The following is a 23,221-nucleotide window of genomic DNA, read 5'->3' as shown; positions in this document are numbered from 1 at the left end:
CCTCGCGCCCAATCAGCGCCAGCTCCCGCCCCCGCTCCGCCCTGACCCTGGGAAAACCCCGCCCCGCCGCTCTCTCTCTCTCTCTCTCGCTCTCTTTCTCTCGCTCTCTCTCTCTGTTTCTTGTCTCTCAGGAGTTTTCGTCCCGCCCCTGCCCCGCTGACTGGTCCCCGATTAGTCCGACCCCGCCCCTCCTCGGGCATTTCCCCGCCTCTCGGCCTGGCCGACCAATCCGGGTCCGCGTTCGCGTCGCGAGCGCCCCTTTGGCCTCGCCCGAGGCGGCGTCCTGGCCCCGCCCCTCCGGGTGGGCGTGAGGGCGAGGACGGAGGGAAGGTCGCGGCGGCTGAGGCGGCGCCTTTCCCGCCCGGGCCTGTCTAAGGGGGCCGCCGCCGCCGCCGCCTCCTCCTCCATGGCCGGAGTGGTGCGTTCCCTGGGCCGCTGCCTGTGGCCGGCGGGCGGCGGCGATCTCGGGGTCGAGGCGGCGCCAGGGCCGCTGGAGCCGGGCAAGGAAGGCGGCCTTCCCCGGTCGCCGCCGCCGCCCCCTCCTCCTCCTTCGGTCTCTCTCCGCCGGCGGGAGCTGGAGCGCGAGGCGCGCCGCCGGAGCCGCGAGATCGACGCGCTGCTGGCCCGCGAGCGCCGCGCCGTGCGCCGCCTGGTGCGGATCCTGCTGCTGGGCGCCGGCGAGAGCGGCAAGTCGACCTTCCTCAAGCAGATGCGCATCATCCACGGCCGAGAGTTCGACCAGAAGGCGCTGCTCGAGTTCCGCGCCATCATCTACGAGAACGTCGTGAAGGTGGGATCGCCGTGTGGCCTCCTTTCCCTTCACTTTCCCCCCCCTCCTCCTCCTCATCGCCTGGCCACGCCCCCTTTCTCTCCCCCCCCCTCCCCGGGGTCCCTTCTCTCTCCCCACCCTGGAATTAAAGCCCCCCCCCGCTTCCCCGCAGGGTGGCAAGGGGGTGTCTCCTGCGGGGAAGGGGGGAGGCTCGACTAGAGGACCTCTAAGGGCCCTTCCGGCCTGTTAGGCTGTGTTGGGGGGGGTGTCTGTGCTTGCTTTCTTCATCCGAGGATGTTCCTATCGCCCCCTGCAAGGTTTCTTGGTGGGAGGGGGAAGAATGAGTGTTGTTGATTTTATTTATATGCCGCCCTTTTCCCCCCGAAGGGGACTCAGGGCGGCTCACAACTCAACCAGGGAAGGGGGATACAAACAAAAAATTAAAACAACACAAAAGAGAGGGGTCACCTGTCCCCATGTTAAGTAGAGATCCCTGGATAGGCTGCTGCCTTCCCTTAGAAAGAGGGGTTGCACGTACACACACACAAACACACACTCTCTTAGGAGCCCTCTCATACACACACACACACACACACACACACAAGGCCCCTCCGTTAGAAAGAGGGATTACAAACACACACTTAGGGCCCCTATGATAGACACACACACACAAAGCCCTTCCTTAGAAAGAGGGATTACACACACACATACTTAGGACCCCTATGACACACACACACACACACACACAAGGCCCCTCCCTTAGAAAGAGGGATTACAAACACACTTACACTTAGGGCCCCTATGATAGACACACACACACACACATATACACAAGGCCCCTTCCTTAGAAAGAGGGATTACACACACATACTTAGGACCCCTATGATACACACACACACAAGGCCCCTCCCTTAGAAAGTGGGATTACAAACACACACTTAGGGCCCCTATGATAGACACACACAAACAAGGCCCCTTCCTTAGAAAGGGATTACACAGATTACACAAACATACTTAGGACCCCTATGACACACACACACACAAGGCCCCTCCCTTAGAAAGAGGGATTTCCCACACACACACACACACACACTCTTAGGGCCCCTTGAGAGCCGCCTTGATGTCCTGAGTTCCACTTCTGCCTTGGGTTGAGAAGCCAATGTGGTAATTAGGGACCCCCCAGGCCCCAACCCACCTTGACAGAATGGTGGTCTGCCAGTGATTTCTTCCCATTTTCCCCCCTTGACACCTTGCAAGATTTCCTGGTGGTCTCCTATCCTCCTGTTAAAAGTAAGAGACCTCCAGGTTGAACAGAGTCTGTCTTTGGAAAAGAGGGATTGGTGGGTCTGCCATTGCTTCCCCCACCCACCCACCCAACTTTCCCTGCAGGATTTCCTGGTGGTCTCCTGCCCACCTGTGAAGCAGAGCTGTCCAAGATGGAACAGCCTATCCCAGGATGCATTTGCCCCAGCATCCCCCCCCCACACCCTTGTGTTCCAGGTCTGTGTGAGGGCTAAGCAGGTGGGTTTGAAACCCAAATTCTAGTCCTCCCTGAGACTAAGAACCCAGCCAGGTCTCTCTCAGCCCAGCCTACCTCACAGGGTTATTGGTCACTGAAAATCTGTACGGACTGCATTTGCGTAACATTAAACTAAAATTTAATTTCAGCATCCCATGAGTGGATTCAGAAAACCATGACTTAAATGACCCATGGATTATTATGGTGTATAAATGGAGCCATGTTTTTATCAATGGCTCCCGGAGGGGAAAAATATATTATCGGAGGGCGTTACAGCATTCGGAGAGAGGGAGGGAGGGAGGGAGAGAGAGAAGGAGAGAGAGAGAAGGAGAGAGAGAATGGGAGACAGAGAAGGAGAGAGAGAGAGAATGGGAGAGAGAGAGAGAATGAGAGACAGAAGGAGAGAGAGAATGAGAGACAGAGAGAAGGAGAGACAGAGAGAATGGGAGACAGAAGGAGAGAGAGAGAATGGGAGAGAGAGAGAGAAGGAGAGACAGAGAAGGAGAGAGAGAATGAGAGAGAGAGAGAATGGGAGACAGAAGGAGAGAGAGAAGGAGAGAGAGAGAATGGGAGAGAGAGAGAGATTGAGAGACAGAGAAGGAGAGAGAGAATGAGAGAGAGAGAGAATGGGAGACAGAAGGAGAGGGAGAATGGGAGACAGAAGGAGAGAGAGAGAGAATGGGAGACAGAGAAGGAGAGAGAGAAGGAGAGAGAGAATGGGAGACAGAGAGAGAGAATGAGAATGAGAGAGAATGAGAATAAGGGAGCCGTGCAGGATATACACACCCTGCTCGTTGCACAGGCTTGTCTTCAGATATGGCTTTCCAGCCTGAGGGTTTAAAAAAAAACCTGTTCTAAACCTTAGGAATCCAGATTTTTCCTCTTGCGAACCGATCCTAAATTATTGGCCTAAGCCACGGTTTTTCTTAAGAAGGAGGATGGGAAATCCCTTTCCCCCTCCCCCAAAAAATCTTTGTTTATTCTGTGGAAGGTTTTTCTGGATCTCTTCCTGTACCTTAAAAGTGGTTCTAAAGTGAGACTTAACAGAAGTTTGACTCCCAATCAGCTGCAGGTGTTGCAAAAACCGAATCCTTGCCTTCCTCGCCGAAGCAGCCTTGCTGTGTTGGTGGCACACTGCTACCCACAACAAATGGGGATTTTATCTTTAAGAAAAACCACATCCCGGCTTAATAATAAGGATGGAATTTGGCTCTCAAGAGTTGTCTAAAATATCTTGGAATGTAGAGCAAGGGAGAACTGGCTAAGTCAAGCCCATGTGGTTCTATTAGTGTGTTAAAGATTGCGCATAGATGGGCAGCATGGGAGCTGATGTCTGTTTCTCCGTTGTTGCTTTTAGGGCTGCAGGGTTCTCGTCGATGCACGGGACAAACTGGGCATTCCTTGGCAGTACGCGGAAAACGAGAAACATGCCATGTTCCTAATGGCCTTTGAAAATAAAGCAGGCATGTTCATTGAGCCCTCCGTGTTCCAGTTGTATGTACCAGCTCTGACAGGCCTGTGGAGGGATTCTGGGATCAAGGAAGCCTTCAGCCGTCGAAGTGAATACCAGCTGGTGAGTAAACCGGCCCAAAAGCTAGTTGTCCCCCTACCCTCACTACCCCCCACCCCATTTCCTAAATGCTTCTCCCATTTTAAACGGTCTCCTATCATTACTGGCAAGATGCAGAAGGACCATATTCTAGAGCAGTGGTTCTCAACCTGAGATATATAATTTTATGCTTGGGGGTCGCCACAACGTGACGAACTGTATTAAAGGGTCGCGGCATTAGGAAGGTTGAGACCCCCACTGTTCTAGAGTAAATAGTTGCAGCTTCAAGAGGATTGCAAAGATATGATACCTCTGCCTTCTCTCCATTTAGTATGATCAAATCCCTCTCCCCACAAAATTTATAACATTTCCTTTTGAGGTGTAGACATTGCGTTTATGATTTTGTCAACACTAAAACTCTCAAGCCCATTCTATCAAAGTATGTTGGTGGTTTTTTTAAAAAAAAACTTTGCTTTTTTATTTTTCTGATTTCCTTCCTTTCATTCCTTCTCTTTCCTTCCTTCCCTTTCTCTTCTTTCCTTCTGTCCTTCCTACCTGGTTTATTTTCCTTCCTTCCTTCCTTCCTTCCTTCCTTCCTTCCTTCCTTCCTTCCTTCCTTCCTTCCTTCCTTCCTTCCATTGTGTAGACAAAATAATAGTCCAAGAAGAGCCATTCAGAACTTGAGAATATTTGTGAGCATCAACGAAATAGGGAGCAAAATATAAACAATTGGGAGGCCGCAAATAATGCGGATAGGTGTGGATAACTTTTGTGTGTTGATTTACAAAATGGATGATTGCTTTTGTCACATTGGTGCCAATATTGAATACATTTTAATGGTGTTTCTTGTGGTGGGCCTGGGCACTCCCGTGTAATATATCATGACTGCTGCTATCAGTAGAACAATATGCAACCGTTTGCTTCCTATTTTAAACTTCCACTTTCTTTGTGTAAAGGTACACAGTGGATAGAAATATCAAACCAGGTGAAATACGTAGTGTGATGTATTGAAGTAGATTAAAAAAACATTCTGTGTCCAGTCTCTTCACTTGTGTAAGAAGGAGCATCTTGTAGCAAGAGAGCTGTGTTACTTTATGGTAGCCAAAAATCAGGAGGTATCTGGTAACATTTTATTAGATTATTATTATTATTATTTAATTAAAAACCATGCAGTATTGTGAGTTGCAGCTCACTTCATTAGCATGGCTAAGACTTCTTGAAGAGAAGGGAAATGGTTCGTGAAATCATAGAATTTATTCATCTGGAAATTTGTTTAGAAATCTGTCTAAAGTGGCTTCTAAAGTAACAAATGTGGGCCTTCCAGCAAAAGCTTCGAACTGGAATGTGAGCTTTGTTTTAAACAGAGGGAAAAAAATCATAGGGCATTTTTAATGCCTCCTTTGTTTGCATTTGTCAATACAAGCTTCCATGGAATTGTTTCCGGTAAAATTGGACCACTTCCTTGTTAAGCAAGAAGACATAACAACAACATTATCATATGAATGCCGTTCTACCACTTTTAAATTGGCTAGACTGGAAAGAAACCCAAAACTTGTGTGGCTTTGGAAGATTGAAAGTTGCTTCGAAATAAATCGAAGCAACTTTGGGGCACATATTTATTGACATACGTGTCACTCTGAGATTAGTAGAGTGCATGGAAATTCCAGCCCCCACCTCCCCCCCAAAACACAACCCAGTATAGGCAGACCTGGGCTGACGACCGTAATTGAATAAAAATTGCAGTCATAAGTCAGGCTGGTTGTTCTACAGTGGTTGTTAAGCAAACCCATCATTTTCAAAGGGCTTTTTTTTTGCTCAAAACTTGATATAAACACCAGTTTCTAGCAAAAAAAATAAAATAATTGCAAATGATCGCAGGACACCAACAATAGCCCTAAATGTGGGTGGATTGCCAAGCACCCAAAATTTGTAAACACGTGACTGCAGGGGAGGCCGTCACAACTCCAAATCTCAATTGCAGTTAATCTTTGTGTGTGTGTAGGTGTGTGTCCGTTGTTATTTCCAACAGTCGCAAGTGCAGTGGCATATTTGCAGGTTTTCCATTAAGTCTTCCGTCACTAAAAACTCTGTGATGTGGTCTCTACTTGACAAACTAAGAACTTCTTTGGCTGATTGTTTAGGCCACTGTAGCTTTCTGTAGATTTCTTATTTTTCTTTTTTTTAAAAAAAAAAACAATATAAAAATGTGTCCCCAGGGTCATGTTTCATAACCAAAAAGTTTGCTGTCATAAAATCCACCGTTTTTTATTTGTTTTTTTGCTTGCATCGGTTGTCCTGTATGTATGTATGTATGTATGTATGTATGTATGTATGTATGTATGTATGTATGTATGTATGTATGTGTTTAAAGTCACAACCCCTGGTATGCCCAAATATGGGAGGAAGTTCACTGCTTCCATTCTCTGTCTATCGGCTCGTCACAAGAGACCATCCAGACAGAAACCCAATAATTTTACTGTTGCCTTTGTTACATTTGTGTTGCATTTGTGCTGATAAATAAATAAAGGGAGACTAGTATAGATCTATTTCAAGCTATTTAGCTCTCATCAGCTAGCCATACCCTTACTGGGATTAGAACCTGTGCTGTATTGCATTTTAGGCAGATGTGTTAACCACTAGGCCACAATATAGCACAGGTTCTAATCCCAGTAAGGGTATGGCTAGCTGATGAGAGCTAAATAGCTTGAAATAGATCTATACTAGTCTCCCTTTATTTATTTATCAGCACAAATACAACACACACAAACATACATAACAAAGTTGCTTCAAATTTGAAACGAGTTATAAAAATTAAATACGTACGTATGTATGTATGTATGTATGTATGTATGTATGTATGTATGTATTTAATTTTTATAACTCTTGTTTCAAATGTGAAGCAACTTTGTAACTCGCTTGGCTGTTTACTTTTAATACGTATCTTAAAAAAAAAAAAAAAAAAGCTTTTATCCAGTCGGTGTTTTCCAGAAAGCCTTATTTGAGGAGCACAATTTCAAACCTTTGTTTCCCACCTTGATTTCTGCAGTTTGGGACTGTGGCTGATTTGTGCTTCTGTTGGGCCTGGTCCCAAATAAATGTACAGATGTGTGCTAAGAGGGTAAGTCGCCCTCCTGACTCCCCGAAAGAGGTTTGTGGACTGAGCTCCATTTATCCATTGAAGTCAGGCAAATAAAATTAGGAAACCTCTAGGGAGAAAGTGCGGGAAGTGTGCAATACATTTCGTTGTGAGTCATCAGAACGCTAGAACCTTATTCGGTAGCTCTTTAGCGTAGCCAAAGCCATAAATGCTGATGTTTGGACATTGTTTATATCTCACCTTTATTATTTTTTACAAATAACTCAACATACCCAGCACCTATTTTCCCCTCAACAATAATCCTGTACGATGGGTGGGCTTGGGAGAGAGAGACTGCCCCAAAATCACCCAGCCTGTTTTTCATTCCTAAGTGTGGGACTACTAGAACTCACTCTCTCCTGGGAATTGGCACCAGAGACACCCAGCTGGTTTTCATGCCTAAGAGAGGACTGGAACTCACCGTCCCCTGGTGACTGGCACCAGAGTCACCCAGCTGGCTTTCATGCCTAAGAGAGAACTGGAACTCACTGTCCCCTGGTGACTGGCACCAGAGTCACCCAGCTGGTTTTCATGCCTAAGAGAGGACTGGAACTCACTGTCCCCTGGTGACTGGCACCAGAGTCACCCAGCTGGTTTTCATGCCTAAGAGAGGACTGGAACTCACCGTCCCCTGGTGACTGGCATGATGGTCACTTAGCTGGCTTCCATGCTTAAAGTCAGACTAGAACTCACCATCTCCTAATGATTGGTCCAAAGTCGCCCAGCTGGCTTTCATAGCCTAAGGCGGGACTAGAACTCACTGGCTCTTGGTGATTGGCCCAAAGTCACCCAGCTGGCTTTCCTCTCTAAAGCAGAACTATAACTCACCATCTCCTGGTTTATAGCCTAGTGTTTCAACCCGTAGACCACAGTGGCTCTAAAACTTTCTTAAATTTTAGGGTTATGTGGTTTGCATCCTTGTATGAGCAGGCGTGAGGAGTATATTTCTGCTGGAAAGGCTAAACCCCAAAACAGCCTCGCCTTCAAACCTGTGAGCAGATCACTGCGCTCGGGGCCACAATCCTAAATTAGCTCCTTGAGAAATGTAAGCACGAAATGTGATCAAGATTCCAAGGAAACTCAGTTTAATCCATTTGTAAACAGCCCAACAACACCTTGAGGCTTTGTGAAATCCATCCAGTCAAGCTCAGCTTTTTCATAGCCATGTCTCTTGGCTCTGCCCTTCCAGATGTTTTTCCATTTCCCCACTCTGGCTTACTTCCGTGTCATCACAGGATATGAGGTTCCATGAAAGACCCTCCGTCCCCCCAAAAAATAAAATGATAATGTTATACATCAGCAGTTAAATCGGTTCCACCACAAACCCGCGTAGACTAAAGCGCGCTCGACGAAAGCGCGTACATGACGTCATCACAGCGCGACAAAAACAGCACGCTGTGACCGGTAAACTTTAAATTAACGCGTAAATCTAAACCTAACCCCCCCCAAGCCTAACCCTAAAGCTAACCCTAAGCCTAACCCTAAAGCTAACCCTAAACCTAACGCTAACCCTTAACCTAACCCTAAACCTAACCCTTACCTTTATGTGAATCGGCTTGCTTTAATTTTATTTTAATTTAATTTATTTTTAATTTTATTTGTCACGCTGCTGATGACATCAGGTACGCGCTTTAATCGGGCGCGCTTTAGTGGACCGCGGTTTTGACGGGTCACGGTTAAATCACCTGTTTAACCCGAACTGCAAATTAAAAGCACGTAAAAAATAGTCAAAATGCGGAAGATTGCTTATTGGAGTAAAGTATACCAAATATGTATCCTTTCATGTCTTTTCATGTACACTCAGAGCATCGGCACCAAAGACAAATCCCGTGTGTGTCCAATCACACTTGGCCAATAAAGAATTCTATTCTATTCTATATATTAGCATTGTATCGCCGCAGTTGTCTCTGTGCATAGCTAAGCTGTGAACCCATTTACAAGATCCAGGAAGTGGTGCAAAGTATTGCTTTGGGGGATGATAATAAATAAAATATATTTTATTTATTTATTATGTAGGGCAGTGGTAGTCAACCTGGTCCCTACCACTCACTAGTTCCAGCTTTCATGGTGGGCATGTAGGCGTTTGCTGTAACTCTGCTTTAGAAATTTTATCAAGTGAAGTTACTTCCCTACTTTATAAATCACCATTACTGTGGAACCGGTGGGCGGTCAGAAACTTTTACTACTAACGGAGATACAAAAGTGGGCGGTAGATATAAAAAGATTGACTACCCATGATGTAGGGTGTAAAATGGAGGCGAAATCCGAGGTGAAATCTTTGTAAATCGGCATGCTGTTTTTTTTTTCCTGTTAACTTGAGTGTTGACTGTTAACATTTAAGGAACTGTTGTCCGGTATAGAGAACTAGGTGGGAATTCACAGCATTCTGTGTGTTGTATGTTTGAATTTGGATTCCTTTAACTCAGTGTTTTTCAACCTTGGCCACTTGAAGATGTCTGGACTTCAACTCCCAGAATTCCCCAGCCAGCGAATGCTGGCTGGGGAATTCTGGGAGTTGAAGTCCAGACATCTTCAAGTGGCCAAGGTTGAGAAACACTGCTTTAACTAACCCTGTAGAGCAGGGGTCTCCAACCTTGGCAACTTTAAGACTTCCGGACTTCAACTCCCAGAATTCCTCAGCCACCAAAGCTTGACAAAGCTGGCTGAGGAATTCTGGGGGTTGAAGTCCGGAAGTCTTAAAGTTGCCAAGGTTTGGAGACCCCTGCTGTAGAGGCAGTCCTTGACTCACAACAGTTCAGAGTTATGACCTCACTGGAAAAAAGTGGCATACAACTGTTTTTCTCACGACCAGTGGAGCATTCCCATGGTCATGTGATCAGCTGCTTGGCAACCGGCTCGTATTTATGACGGTTGTAGTGTCATGTGATTTCCCTTTTGCAACCTTCCGACAGGCAGAGTCAATGGGGATGCCAGATTCCCTTAACAACCGTGTGACTAACTTAACACCTGCAGTGATTCACTTCACAACGGTGGCAAGTAAAATGGGGCAAAATTCACAGATGTTTCGCTCAGCAACCGAAACGTTGGGCTCAACTGTGGTCGTAAGTCGAGGACCGCCTGTGCTGTCAACGTGTCAGCATCTTATTCAGAGGCTTAGCTGAAATGCACGCTAGGGCCTTATTTTGAAAAAAAACCCAATCCTTTTACTGTAGTTCAATCTTAAGTAAAGGGAAAGGTTCCCCTCGAACATCTGTGCTAGTTGTTCCTGACTCTAGGGGGCGGTTCTCATCTCCGTTTCAAAGCCGAAGAGCCAGCGCTGTCCGAAGACATCTCCGTGGTCATGTGGCCAGCATGACTCAATGCCGAAGGCGCACGGAACACTGTTCCCTTCCCACCAAAGGTGGTTCCTATTTTCCTACTTGCATTTTTTACATGCTTTCGAACTGCTAGGTTGGCAGAAGCTGGGACAAGTCACAGGAGCTCCCTCCGTTACACGGCGCTTGGGATTCGAACCGCCGACCTTTCTGATCGACAAGATCAGCATCTTAGCCAACGAGCCACCACGTCCCCAGAGTTCAGTGTTACCCGTGGCCTTAAAAAAAAACCCTTCCTCATTTACTTAACTTCACTTTGTTTCCATTGCCCCCCATGGCATCTCCTAGGTCTTGCCCATAAACGGCCATTGTCACAACATGGCAAGTTTATGTGATGCTGTGCCTGAGCGATGGGGTGTTGGCTCGTGGGTTTATTTTATTTGTTCTGTTTTCATTTCATTTCATTTATTAAATTTATAGGCCGCCCAATCCCGGAGGGCTCCGGTTGGCTTACAACGAAAGAAGAAAAAAAGAAAAGCAAAATAAATTTTAAAAAAATAGTTTAAAATTCACAACACAAACACGTTCTAATCGGGGCTGGACCTTAACATTAATGTTTTATTTGATCGCGATTGTGAGCCCTAGTCTAGGATTATCTTAACAATATGATAAGATGGCCCTATGAAAGGGGGGAGTTCTGGGTGTGAGATCAGCGTCAGCATTTTGAACTCAGAATCCATCTTTCGAAAGGTGTGTTTGTGTGTGTGGTGGTGGTGGTGGGGGCATCCATTCAGAAAGCATGGAGCCGTGGCAGCGATAATTCTAATTTTAGGTGATGGTGAGAGATGTGTCCTATTTATAGCCTTAGCGTGGCAGGAAACTGCTCATTCAGAACTATAATGTCACAACATTTGTGGGGCTCATAATTTTGCTCTGGGATAAGTCATGCAGCATAGCTCTCTGTGGGCAGCTGGCATGCATTAAAAAGATATTTGTTTTCAGTACTTCCGCACTCCAGTTAGTGTTTTTGTTTCTAAACACAGGGAGTCCTCAACCTAACGACCAGAATCGAGCCCCAGATTTCTGTTGATGGAGCGCGACCATTGTTAAGCAAGTTTTGCCCCATTTTATTACCTCTATTGCCACCGGTGTTAAGGGAGTCACTGCAGTTAAGTTGCAGGAATCTGGCTTCCCCTTGACTTGGTCGCAAAAAGGGATCACATGACACTGGGACCCTACAACGGTCGTAAATATGAGTCGGTTTGCCACGCGTCCAAATTTCGACCGCCTGACCATGAGGAGGTTGCTGCAATGGTCATAAGTGTGAAAACCAGTCATTTTTTGCAGTGCCGTTGTAGCTTCGAATGGTCACTAAGTGAATCATTAAGTCAAGGACTACCTGCACTCTCGTGCTAAAGCAGAATATTCTTGTATAGCTGCCACCTCTCTGTTTTATTAAATCAATATGATTTTACCTAGCTGCTCCTGGGCTCAGCCTACAGACATCAGATTCCCAGCACCCAGCACCAGTTCAGGGATTCCTTCTCCCACCAGGGGAGAGAGGGAGAGAGAGAAATAGAGAGAGAAAGAGGGAAGGAGAGAGAAACAAAAATGGGGAGGGAAAGAGGTGGAGAGAGAGAAATAGAGAGAGAAAGAGGGAAGGAGAGAGAGAGAGAGAAACAAAAATGGGGAGGGAAAGAGGTGGAGAGAGAGAAATAGAGAAAGAGGGAAGGAGAGAGAGAAAGAGAAACAAAAATGGGGAGGGAAAGAGGTGGAGAGAGAGAAATAGAGAGAGGAAGGGGAGGAGAGAGAGAGAAACAAAAATGGGGAGGGAAAGAGGTGGAGAGAGAGAAATAGAGAGAGAAAGAGGGAAGGAGAGAGAGAGAAACAAAAATGGGGAGGGAAAGAGGGGGAAGAGAGAGAGAGAGAGAGAAAGAGGGAAGGAGAGAGAGAGAGAAACAAAAACGTGGAGGGAAAGAGGGGGAAGAGAGAGAGAGAGAGAGAGAAAGAGGAGGAGGGAGGGAAAGAAATGATATTATAAAAGTTTTTCTTTTTTATTGTCGCTAAACGTAGGTTTGAGGTTTATTGGACTTCTATGCCGCCTTTCTCCCAAAGGACTCAGGGCAGCGTACGACATAAAAACACATATTACAAAAGTTAAAAGGAAAATTAAATAGAATATCCAAAAAAACCAATAGACATTTACAATGAGATTTAGAAATTAGATTAAAATTAAAATTAATAATTTTATTCAGGCCAGGCCGTCTTGCTGGAAATGCCAACATTTTAGGGCGTGCCGGAAGGGCCAAAGGTCGGGAATTATGCGAAGCTCCGGAGGTAATGTTTGAAAAATATTGCGTAATATTTGAAAAGCCAAAAATAAAATGAGGGTGCATGAAAGTGCATTTATCACCTTTTTCTTAGAACAATTAGCTGAACTCTTGTGTTATTTTATCGTTATTTTGGGTAGTAAAACCTCATTATTCAGGTTAAATTGCCATGTTTGCAATAAATAAGTGGGTTTTGGGTTGCAGTTCGGGCACTGGGTCCCTAAAAGGTTCGCCATCACTGACCTGGGATGTGAGCCGCCTGAATTTCTCTACTTTATAACTCTAAATTGGACCAGCGCTCTTTCAAAGATGAAAGCAAGAAGCAGCGTCACAATATCGGTCCGAAATAAACAAGATAAAAAAGTTGGAGCAATGCTCAAGTGTGGGAGCAGGATAATTTCAGGGGCTGTAGTTCCCAGTTCTGGGTTTTCAAATTCCCAGATGTGAGATGACTCATGGCTGCTGTTCAACGATGGGGACGGCACCTCCTCCTCCTCCTCCGTTGTCCCAGTTGGCCGGACTGACTCAGGATGCACGAGAAGAGAGAGATATAAAGTGAAAATGAATCATCTATATTTTTATGTTAACTCTTTAGCTGTAATATATATATACAACATATAAATACAACATGTATGTATGTATGTATGTATGTATGTATGTATGTATGTATGTTGTATTTGAGCTGATAAATAAAGGGAGACTAGTATAGATCTATTTCAAGCTATTTAGCTCTCATCAGCTAGCCATACCCTCACTGGGATTTGAACATGTGCTGTATTACATATTAAGCAGTTGTGTTAACCACTAAGCCACAAGGTTCTCCCCCTTTATCAGCTGAGCCAGGGAAATAGGTATGTATTTAGTGTCACAACCCTTGGTGTGCCCAAATATGGGAGGAGGCATACTGCTTCCTTTCTCTGTCTATCGGCTCATCACAAGAGACCATCCAGACAGAAAGCCAATATTTTTACTGTTGCCTTTGTTACATTTGTGTTGTATTTGAGCTGATAAATAAATAAAGGGAGACTAGTATAGATCTATTTCAAACTATTTCAAGCTATTTAGCTCTCATCAGCTAGCCATACCCTTACTAGGAATCGAACCTGTGACACTATATATATGCAATGATCTGAGAATTATCTAACGCAGGGATGGCTAACCTTTTTGGTGCCGAATGCCAAAATACAATGCGTCTGTGATCCCCCCACTCTGTGTGTCCGTCCCCCTCGTACATATGGGTGTGACACACACCCGCCCCCCCCTCCGAGTGCACCCCATCCCACAGGTGCGCACGTGATCCCCCTCCCGCATGCCCCCTGTGCATACGCATGTCTCCCACATGTGCCCTGCGCATGCGCAGCAGTGACCCCAAAACCAGCTGACTGGCAGGAGGGACACCATCGCCATCACAGATCCAACGTATAGAAGCTTGCAAAGCAGTTTCATGGTTTCAGCTGGAATTGATATTCCAGATATGTTTTCCCACCAACTCAAGGACAACAGAGGGGTTAATGATTTTAAGACATTGTTGGTATGATGGAGGGTTTAAGAATGAAGAAATGCACCTCAATCCCCGTCAAATCCGATAAGAGCACTAGATGAAACTAGAACTAGATCAAGTTGGATTAAATTGCTCCCATTTTAAGATCTTGACGTGTGTAAAAAATTGTGGACTAATCTTGGATGTTATCCAGGAGTTAAGATTGCTCCTAGATCTGGTTGTTTCGCATACTGTACACTAATTGCCATAAATGCTGACTGCCTTCAACCCGTGTTGGTGAGCAAACGAAACACAAAGACAAAAATAACGCAATAATATCGCAAGGTAAAAAATAACCCTGTAAGGGACCATTACAAACAAGTACAGTTAAAATTGGAATATATTTTGCTTGCTTGAGAAATACGAGAATGGTGGGACAATATGTAGCTCCGAGGCAGGGGTGTGCAACCTTGGAAACTTTAAATTTTGTGGACTTCAACTCCCAGAAATCCCCAGCCAGCTATGATGTTATGTCAGGGGTCACCAACCTTTTGGATCTCAGGGACCACTGAATTCATAATTTTAAATCCCACAGACTACTAATATGATTTGCCTAATCACTACTGGGTGGGCGTGGTGAGGTGGTCATGTGACTTGGTGGGCATAACCAACTCGATGTCACTCATGTCGAGGGGCACCTCGCCGGCCTCTACTCACCCCTCCCAGCCACTCCTCGCCCACCCGTCCGAGCTCTTTAGGGCGCCAACAGGAAGCAGTTGCTGGAGCTAAGCAGCCACCGCGAGAAAGATTTGGCAAAACAGCTCAGTTCATATTGGATCTGACCAAGAAGGAGGCTTACCAGAAGCACCTCACTGAGGACTAGGAGCATGGGCTTTCCAAGCAGAGGGAAGACCTGTGGGAGTGCAAGACGAGGGACCGGCGCCTGGGGGCTCAGCGGGCTGAGATGGTCAGCCAGTTCCAGGCCATGATGCAGCCCCACTGGAACGAGGCCCTCCGGCTCTTCACCACCAGCGGTGCTTCCCTCCAGCCTTCGCCCAAAGCCCCCCACCAGGAAGCTGAAGCAGACCCCAAGTCGGAATTTCTGCCCCCTCTCTGACCCACACAAAAAGACCCCGAAGGGGGAGACTCTCTGCAGCAACACAAACATTCATTGCACGTATCCGTAGTTTGAGGACCCCTGATTTGGTGCAATATAAAAAATGCAAATAGTTTTTCTGCAGACCACCAAAATTTTCTCACGGACCCCCGGTTGGTGACCACTACTCTATGTGTTCCTTCTGTGGAGCCACCTAAAAAACAGTTTAAGCGGATGTTTTGTGCTTTAATGGAAACCACGTGCAGGTTGCTTTATCTTGTAAGCAATCAGGATAAACAGAGAGCAATTCACTTCTGTATTGTGAGGTGATGGTTGTTATTGTATTTTACTTTGCATGGGGAAAACAACTCCTGCCCAGGTAATGAGGAAACAACTGAATGAGCCATTGTATTATATCACAAGAATATACTAAGGGCCTAAAGACAAAGCTATTTTATTTTACAGCCTGCTGCGTACATTCTCTTCCCCGGAATTGTGTACACAGCTCTCGGCTTACGAACTACCCCATAAAGGGATCCAAGCAGTGCAAATATGTTTCCAAAGGTTGGTTTTTCCAGATCAGACCTCTGGTTCTGAAGCAGTGCGGCCAGTTCTGTGACGATGCACTTGATCCCAGAACTTGTACTGTCATTTACATTTCTTAACGTAAACAAAGCTCTTCTGTTTTTGCAGAAACCGCTGCTTTGATTGCCTTGTAATTGGGATGATTCTAAAATGATTTAAGTTGATCACGTGAAGAGTTAATACCACTTTATAAGGCCTTGGTAAGGCCACACTTGGAATACGGCATCCAGTTTTGGTTGCCACGATGTAGAAAAGATGTGGAGACTCTAGAAAGAGTGCAGAGAAGAGCAACAAAGAGGATTAGGGGACTGGAGGCTGAAACATATGAAGGACGGTTACTGGAATTGGGTGTGTCTAGTTTAATGAAAAGAAGGACTAAGGGAGACACGATAGCAGTTTTCCAATATCTCAGGGGCTGCCCCAAAGAAGAGGGAGTCAAGCTATTCTCCAAAGCCCCTGAAGGCAGGACAAGAAGCAATGGGTGGAAACTAATCAAGGAGAGGAGCAAGCTGGAATTAAGGAGCTTCTTGAGTTCTGCGCTGGATGATTGAACATCTCCAATAGACAGTGGCTTCCAGAAGCTGTGAATGCTCCAACACTGGAGGTTTTTAACAAGAGATTGGACAACCCTTTGACTGAAGTGGTGTAGGGTTTCCTGCTTGAGCAGGGGGTTGGACTAGAAGACCTCCAAGGTCCCTTCCGACTCTTGTCACTCTGTTCATCTGTTGCAAAGGCACGGTGAGAAACGCAGGTCTTCTGATATCTCAGGGGCTGCCACAAAGAAGAGGGGGTCATCTGAGAGTAGAACAAGAAGCAATGAGTGGAAACTAATCAAGGAGAGAAGCAACTTAGAACTGAGGAGAAATTTCCTGACAGTGAGAACAATTAAACAATGGGGCAACTTGCCTCCAGAAGTTGTAAATGCCACCAACGTTAGACGTTTTTAGGAAGATGTTGAATAACCATTTGTATGAAATGATGTAGGGTTTCCTGCTCAAGGAGGGGGTTGGACTAGAAGACCTTCAGAGGTCCCTTCCGACTCTGTTATTCTAAGCTAAGGATTCCAAAGCTTCAGTTAGTTGGTACAGAACGCAGCAGCTTGCATTCTGGCAGATGAGAAACATTTCAATGGGACACATCGATTGCCAGTATCGTCCCGAGTACAACTCAAGGGGTATTAAAATCCTGATGTGGTGAAAACGTGGCTTTTTCAGAGGAACATCGGGCAAATAAAGTCCTCCGTGTTTCCTAACCATGGGACATTTTCATCTAAATATAACTCTTGTGAGCTGCTCAAGAGCTTGTTGAAATAAGGCAGGATGTAAACCATGAGTAAATATACCCTTCTTCTCTTTCTCAACAGGGTGAATCAGTAAAATATTTCCTGGATAATCTGGATCGGATTGGCCAGTTGGTAAGATTTTCTATTTGTGTCATACACATTCCAGTCATAGATAAGAGAAGTTAACAGCAGTGGAAAATGTTCCTCAAACTCATAAAAACTGGATGTTTGAGCATGTAGATTTAGTAAATAACATCTCTTCTGAAGGAGGCAAATCATTTCTTATATTTTGGAGTCCTTCCTCTGGGAGGGAAAAAGTATGTTTTGTGCCCGCTGTTTAAAAAAAAAACCCCAAGGCATGATGAATGCATCCATTGTTGAGACAGGCTCCCTGTAGTAGCAGTGACAGTTTGCCAATCTCCGCATCAGCGAAACCTAGTTTTATCAGGAGCTCTGGATTTTACTCCCTGTGTAGGAAGGGTGGCACGTAATTTCAGAGGCTGCAAAAGCCAGGCTGCAAAGGTTTGCAAACTACTGGAATTCATCCTTCAGATTAAGTTTGCTAACCCTCACTTCAAGCAAACAAAATGGGGAGGAGGGGGGGGGGGGAAATCACCTGAGATAAAAGTGAGCTGTGAACACAAACCCAGATGCAACCTTGGCATCTGAACAAGATTTGCCTCTAGTTTATCCTTCCCAGCTTCAGGTATTTAGGTATTTAGGTATTTATTGGGATTTATATGCCGCCCTTTTCCCTGAGGGGACTCAGGGGCGGCTTACAACCACAAGGAAGGGGAAGTGCAAGGTCAATACAAAACAATATGTGAACAACAGAAAAGTAATAAAAACCCAACTTTCATTCAGTAGTCAAACACTCGGGCGGGTAATTAGGAGCCTATCCCCAGGCCTGCTGGGAGAGCCAGATCTTGAGGGCTGCGCGGAAGGTCTGGATAGTGGTGAGGGTGCGAATCTCCATGGGGAGCTCGTTCCATAGGGTCAGGGCAGCAACAGAAAAGGCTCTCCTCCGCGTGGTCGCCAGTCGGTATTGACTGGCAGATGGAATTCGGAGGAGGCCCAGTCTGTGCGATCTAATTGGTCGATTTAGGGAGGTAATCGGCAGAAGGCGGTCTCTCAAGTACCCAGATCCACTACCATGGAGTGCTTTAAAGATGGTCATCAGTATCCTGAAGCGCACCCGGAGACCAACAGGTAGCCAGTGCAGCTCGCGGAGGACAGGTGTAACGTGGGCGAACCGTGGTGCGCCCACTATCACTCGCGCGGCTGCATTTTGGACTAACTGTAGTCGCCGGATGCACTTCAGGGGCAACCCCATGTAGAGCCCATTGCAGTATTCCAGTCTAGAGATCACAAGGGCTCGAGTGACTGCTGTGAGAGCCCCCCGATCTAAGTAGGGCCGCAACTGGCGGACCAGGCGAACCTGGGCAAATGCCCCCCTGGTCACAGCCGACAGCTGGTGATCAAAAGTCAGCTGTGGATCCAGGAGGACTCCTAAGTTGCGGACCCTATCTGAGGGGTGTAAAATTTGACCCCCCAGCCTAAGCGTTGGTGTATTAGCCAAATTATTGGGGGGAAACACAACAGCCACTCGGTCTTATCCGGGTTGAGTACCAGTTTGTTAGCACTCATCCAGTCCTTAACGGCCTCCAGACCCTGGTTCATCACGTCCACCGCTTCATTGAGTTGGCACGGGGCGGACAGATACAATTGTGTATCGTCCGCATATTGGTGGTATTTTATCCCGTGCCTCCGAATGATCTCGCCCAGCGGTTTCATGTATATGTTAAATAGTAGGGGTGATAGGACCGAACCCTGGGGTACCCCACATGTTAGGGGCCTCAGGGACGATCTCTGCCCCCCAACTAACACCGACTGCGACCTGTCCGAGAGGTAGGAGGAGAACCACCGTAGAACAGTGCCTCCCACTCCCACCTCCCGCAGTCGTCGCAGAAGGATACCATGGTCGATGGTATCGAAAGCCGCTGAGAGGTCCAGGAGAACCAGGATGGACGCATAGCCTCCATCTCTGGCCCTCCAGAGATCATCGGTCAATGCGACCAAAGCGGTTTCTGTGCTGTAACCAGGCCTGAAGCCGGACTGGAAGGGGTCAAGATAACTAGCTTCCTCCAAGGCCCGTTGAAGCTGAAAGGCCACCACCTTCTCCACAACCTTCCCGATAAAGGGAAGGTTGGAGACAGGACGAAAGTTATTTAAAATGGCTGGATCTAACGATGGCTTCTTCAGGAGGGGTCTCACCACCGCCGTTTTAAGTACGGCGGGGAAGTGCCCCTCCCGAAGGGAGGCGGTGACAACCGCCTGGATCCAGCCATGTGTCACCTCCCTGCTGTTAGCCACCAGCCAGGAGGGACACGGGTCCAGAATACAAGTGGAGGCACTTACAGCTCGAATGGCCTTGTCCACATCCCCTGAGGCAACTTCCTGGAACTCAACCCAGAGCTGATGTAACAGATGGTCCTCCTGCGTCTCAGCTGGATCTACTGCGGTGGAGTCCAGGTCCGATCGAAGCCGAGCTACTTTGTCCGCCAAGAATTGAGCATAATCCTCAGCCCTACCCTGCAAGGGGTTTCCCGCCTCCCTCCTATTAAGGAGGGAGCAGGTTATCCTGAACAGGGCGGCTGGGCGTGACTCGGCGGACGCAACCAAGGAAGAAATATATGATCTTTTCGCAGCTCTTAATGTTCGGACATAGTCCTTGGTGCAAGTAGTTAAGAGTGCTCGGCTTGCCTCGAGCACTCTTCAGTTCCAGGATCTTCATTCCACCACAGTGTATCTAGACCAAGGGGTGTCAAACTCGATTTCATTGAGGGCTGCATCAGGGTTGTGTTTGACCCTGGGGGTGGGGAGGTGGGGGTAGTGGCCATGGTAGGTGTGGCCAGCTCAACGTCACTTGTGTTGGCATCTGTTGTGTGGCCCAAACACTCTGCCAGCATGCAGTCCCTCCCGAGCTCCGTTTTCACTGGCAGAGGGTTGGAGAAGGCTGCCGCGGCCAAAAACGGAGCTCGGGAGCACCACGGATCCGTGGATGTTTCCAGGGTGGCCCCGTGGGCCAGATCTGGTCCCTGGGCCTTGAGTTTTACACCCCTTATCCAAATGCTCCTTTGGCGAACTTAACTTCCTTTTCGAAGTGTGATCTTTCTCCTACTACCTGTGTCTTTCTTTCTTCTTCTTCTTCTTCTTGTTCTTGTTACTCTTCTTTCTGCAGAATTATTTCCCCAGCAAACAAGACATCTTGCTGGCTAGGAAGGCCACCAAAGGGATCGTGGAGCACGACTTCGTCATTAAGAAGATCCCTTTCAAGATGGTAGACGTGGGCGGGCAGAGGTCTCAGCGCCAAAAGTGGTTCCAGTGCTTCGACGGCATCACCTCGATACTCTTCATGGTCTCCTCTAGCGAATACGACCAGGTCCTGATGGAAGACCGGCGCACCAACAGGCTGGTGGAGTCCATGAACATCTTCGAGACCATCGTCAACAACAAGCTCTTCTTCAACGTCTCCATCATCCTCTTCCTGAACAAAATGGACCTCCTGGTGGACAAAGTCAAGACGGTCAGCATCAAGAAGTATTTCTCGGACTTCAGGGGCGACCCTCACCGCCTGGAAGACGTCCAGCGCTACCTGGTCCAGTGCTTCGACCGGAAGAGGCGGAACCGCAGCAAGCCCCTTTTCCACCACTTCACCACCGCCATCGACACCGAGAACATCCGCTTCGTCTTCCACGCGGTGAAGGACACAATCCTCCAGGAGAACCTTAAGGACATAATGTTGCAGTGAGCGGAAACAGGGTTCCACCCCAGGGGAAATCCTCACCCCGTTGTAGGCCAATCTGTCAGCACTTGGGTGTTTCTTCCCTCCGAGAGATCCATGCTGTGCCTTGAAGTTAGGAAAGCTGAGAAGCAGAAGTAGAAGAATTGCAGAAGCTGAAGCGCGTTTTCTGCCTCGCTCCTCAACCCAAGAGCACAACTGAACCCATAAGATTTCCTCTCGGCTTTTGAAAAAGCCAAAGTTGTTGGGAAACGCAACAGAGGCGTCTGTGTGAATTAACCTTATTCTGCAAGAGTGCCAGAACCTTCTGGCCTTCCATACCTGTCAGCCTTAAAACTAGTTTTGGGTGCTGAAATAATGAATCCGGTTATATATCTTTCATTTCTTCGCCGAGGGTTCTTTTTAAGACAATACATGGCAAATACAGGGTCATAATTCCAAGGTCAGTACAATAGTGGTCAAAATTGTGGAAATCTTTTGGGAAAAAGTGTACAGTAATTTTGAGGTTTGATGGCTAATAATACCACTTTTTTTTTGGAGCAGTACCATACAATTATATATCAATGAAAAGATAATTTAATCAAGAATGTAATGCAACGAACAACAGTTTGTTCAATTATCTGTATTCAGTGAAATGATATATAGCCAAATAACCAGAAAAAAAAGGAAGCACAGCTTGCTTAGGTTGAGATCCAGTAGCTTTCTGATTGTAGCCAATGAGCATGAGTGTTTAGAGAGCCAATCAGGGGTCATCTTGTTTTGGCAATGAGGCAGTCAGATCACAGTAGGATTCAATTATTGATGTCATATATTGAATAGCAATAGCAATAGCAGTTAGACTTATATACTGCTTCAGAGGGCTTTCAGCCCTCTCTAAGCGGTTTACAGAGTCAGCCTATTGCCCCCAACAACAATCCGGGTCCTCATTTTACCCACCTCGGAAGGATGGAAGGCTGAGTCAACCCTGAGCCGGTGAGATTTGAACAGCCGAACTGCAGAACTGCAGTCAGCTGAAGTAGCCTGCAGTGCTGCATTTAACCACTGCGCCACCTCGGCTCTTGAAGCTGAGAGGAGGACATTTGTCAGATGTGATTTTTGTACATCTCATTTTTTTTCTATGTATTTCACTTTTCTTCTTTAATATCTGCAATTCTAATATCAAATCCTTCATAAAAGTTATTGCATTAAATTCTTGATTAAATTGTCTTTCCATTGATATATAGTTTCATGGTATGTGGTGTTATTAGCCATCAAACCTCAAAAATACACTTTTCCCAAAAGGTTTCCCACTATTTTGGCCACTACTGTATAAGGAGCCAGCTACATACTCAAGAGGTTTGCCATCATTCAGGTTGTGTTGGCCAACTGGTTATCTTAGCTCTTGTTTAAGGGATCTTGTCTTCAGCTTTCCTCGTGTGGAAAAACCCAGAGTTGTAAACTGAAATTTAGAAGGTCATACAAGGAAAAAAAAACACCATATTTTATTTTTTTAGCAAGATGTATCAAAGCAGGTTAGATATACCAAGGTCGGAAGAAGAACATGGCTTTGTACGAAATTGTTACTGCTTAGTGAGACATCGCTTCAGTGCTTAGCGCTTTGATAAAAAGATCTTTGATTCTGTTTAACATTAGATCTGTATTTTTTTTTTTAAATCCCCTCACTGCCCCCAGGGTTTCCTGTCTAATATGGAAAGTCAGCCCAATTTTCAGAAAGGTCTTAGCAAGGATCAAATGCCCAATAGCCTGGTAGTTAATTGCTGGTTTTTTTTTAATTTTAAAAAATCATGGTTTTGGAGCTACTAAGTTTGGATAGGGGTTTACCAATGTATGTCATAATGCATTAAAAAGAAAACAACAAGCATAAACTCTGTAATTTGCCCCTTTAAGGCTAGAATAGAATAGGTGTGAATTTGCAGAAGGCTGTGAATAACATTGATGTGAGTTTATTTTTCTTTTTTCCCCCCCTAAAACGTTTATATTTAACTATGGGTGCCTTTCTTTTGCATACAGGCATTTCACACTTTTGTATGAATCAAAGTCCTGCCTTATCCACCCTTACAATTATTATTCAGGGATAATCTTTTAAGCATGAGAAATGTTTACGGTGAATTTTGGTACCATATTTTGTAATAAAACGAAGGGCTTTCCTATTACCTTCTTCTCTGGATGCCCTGCATCCTGTGGGGACAATCAAATGCAAGGCGATTGTCTATGCGCTGATAGCACAAGTCAACAACCAGTTTAAAAACCTTTTGTGACTTCCAGTTAGGGGAATTCTAAGATGTATCCCCCCCACCCACCCACCTCCGTGTGTGTAGATCACTCAGATTTACAGTGGTGTGTTTCTGGTGTGGTGTCCCTCATTCTAAACGCCACACTTTCCATTTTTGCAGTATAT

General features: G+C 46.2%; 1 protein-coding gene across 1 annotated transcript; it reads left to right on the top strand.

The window, feature by feature from the left end:
• Window positions 1–311: 311 nt before the first annotated feature.
• GNA12 (G protein subunit alpha 12) lies at window positions 312–22,590 on the top strand. Its single transcript, XM_087728925.1, has 4 exons — window positions 312–790; window positions 3,646–3,861; window positions 17,103–17,153; window positions 20,263–22,590. The coding sequence occupies exons 1-4, from the start codon at window positions 407–409 to the stop codon at window positions 20,830–20,832; spliced, it is 1,221 nt and encodes a 406-aa protein (XP_087585051.1). The 5' UTR covers window positions 312–406; the 3' UTR covers window positions 20,833–22,590.
• The last annotated feature ends 631 nt before the right edge of the window (window positions 22,591–23,221 follow it).

Source organism: Thamnophis sirtalis, unplaced genomic scaffold (assembly GCF_051295495.1).
Source record: "Thamnophis sirtalis isolate CommonGarterSnake01/CBP01778 unplaced genomic scaffold, rThaSir2_p1.2 scaffold_14, whole genome shotgun sequence".
In the NCBI taxonomy this organism is placed as follows: domain Eukaryota; kingdom Metazoa; phylum Chordata; class Lepidosauria; order Squamata; family Natricidae; genus Thamnophis; species Thamnophis sirtalis.
This window is presented reverse-complemented; position numbering and strand designations above follow the sequence as displayed.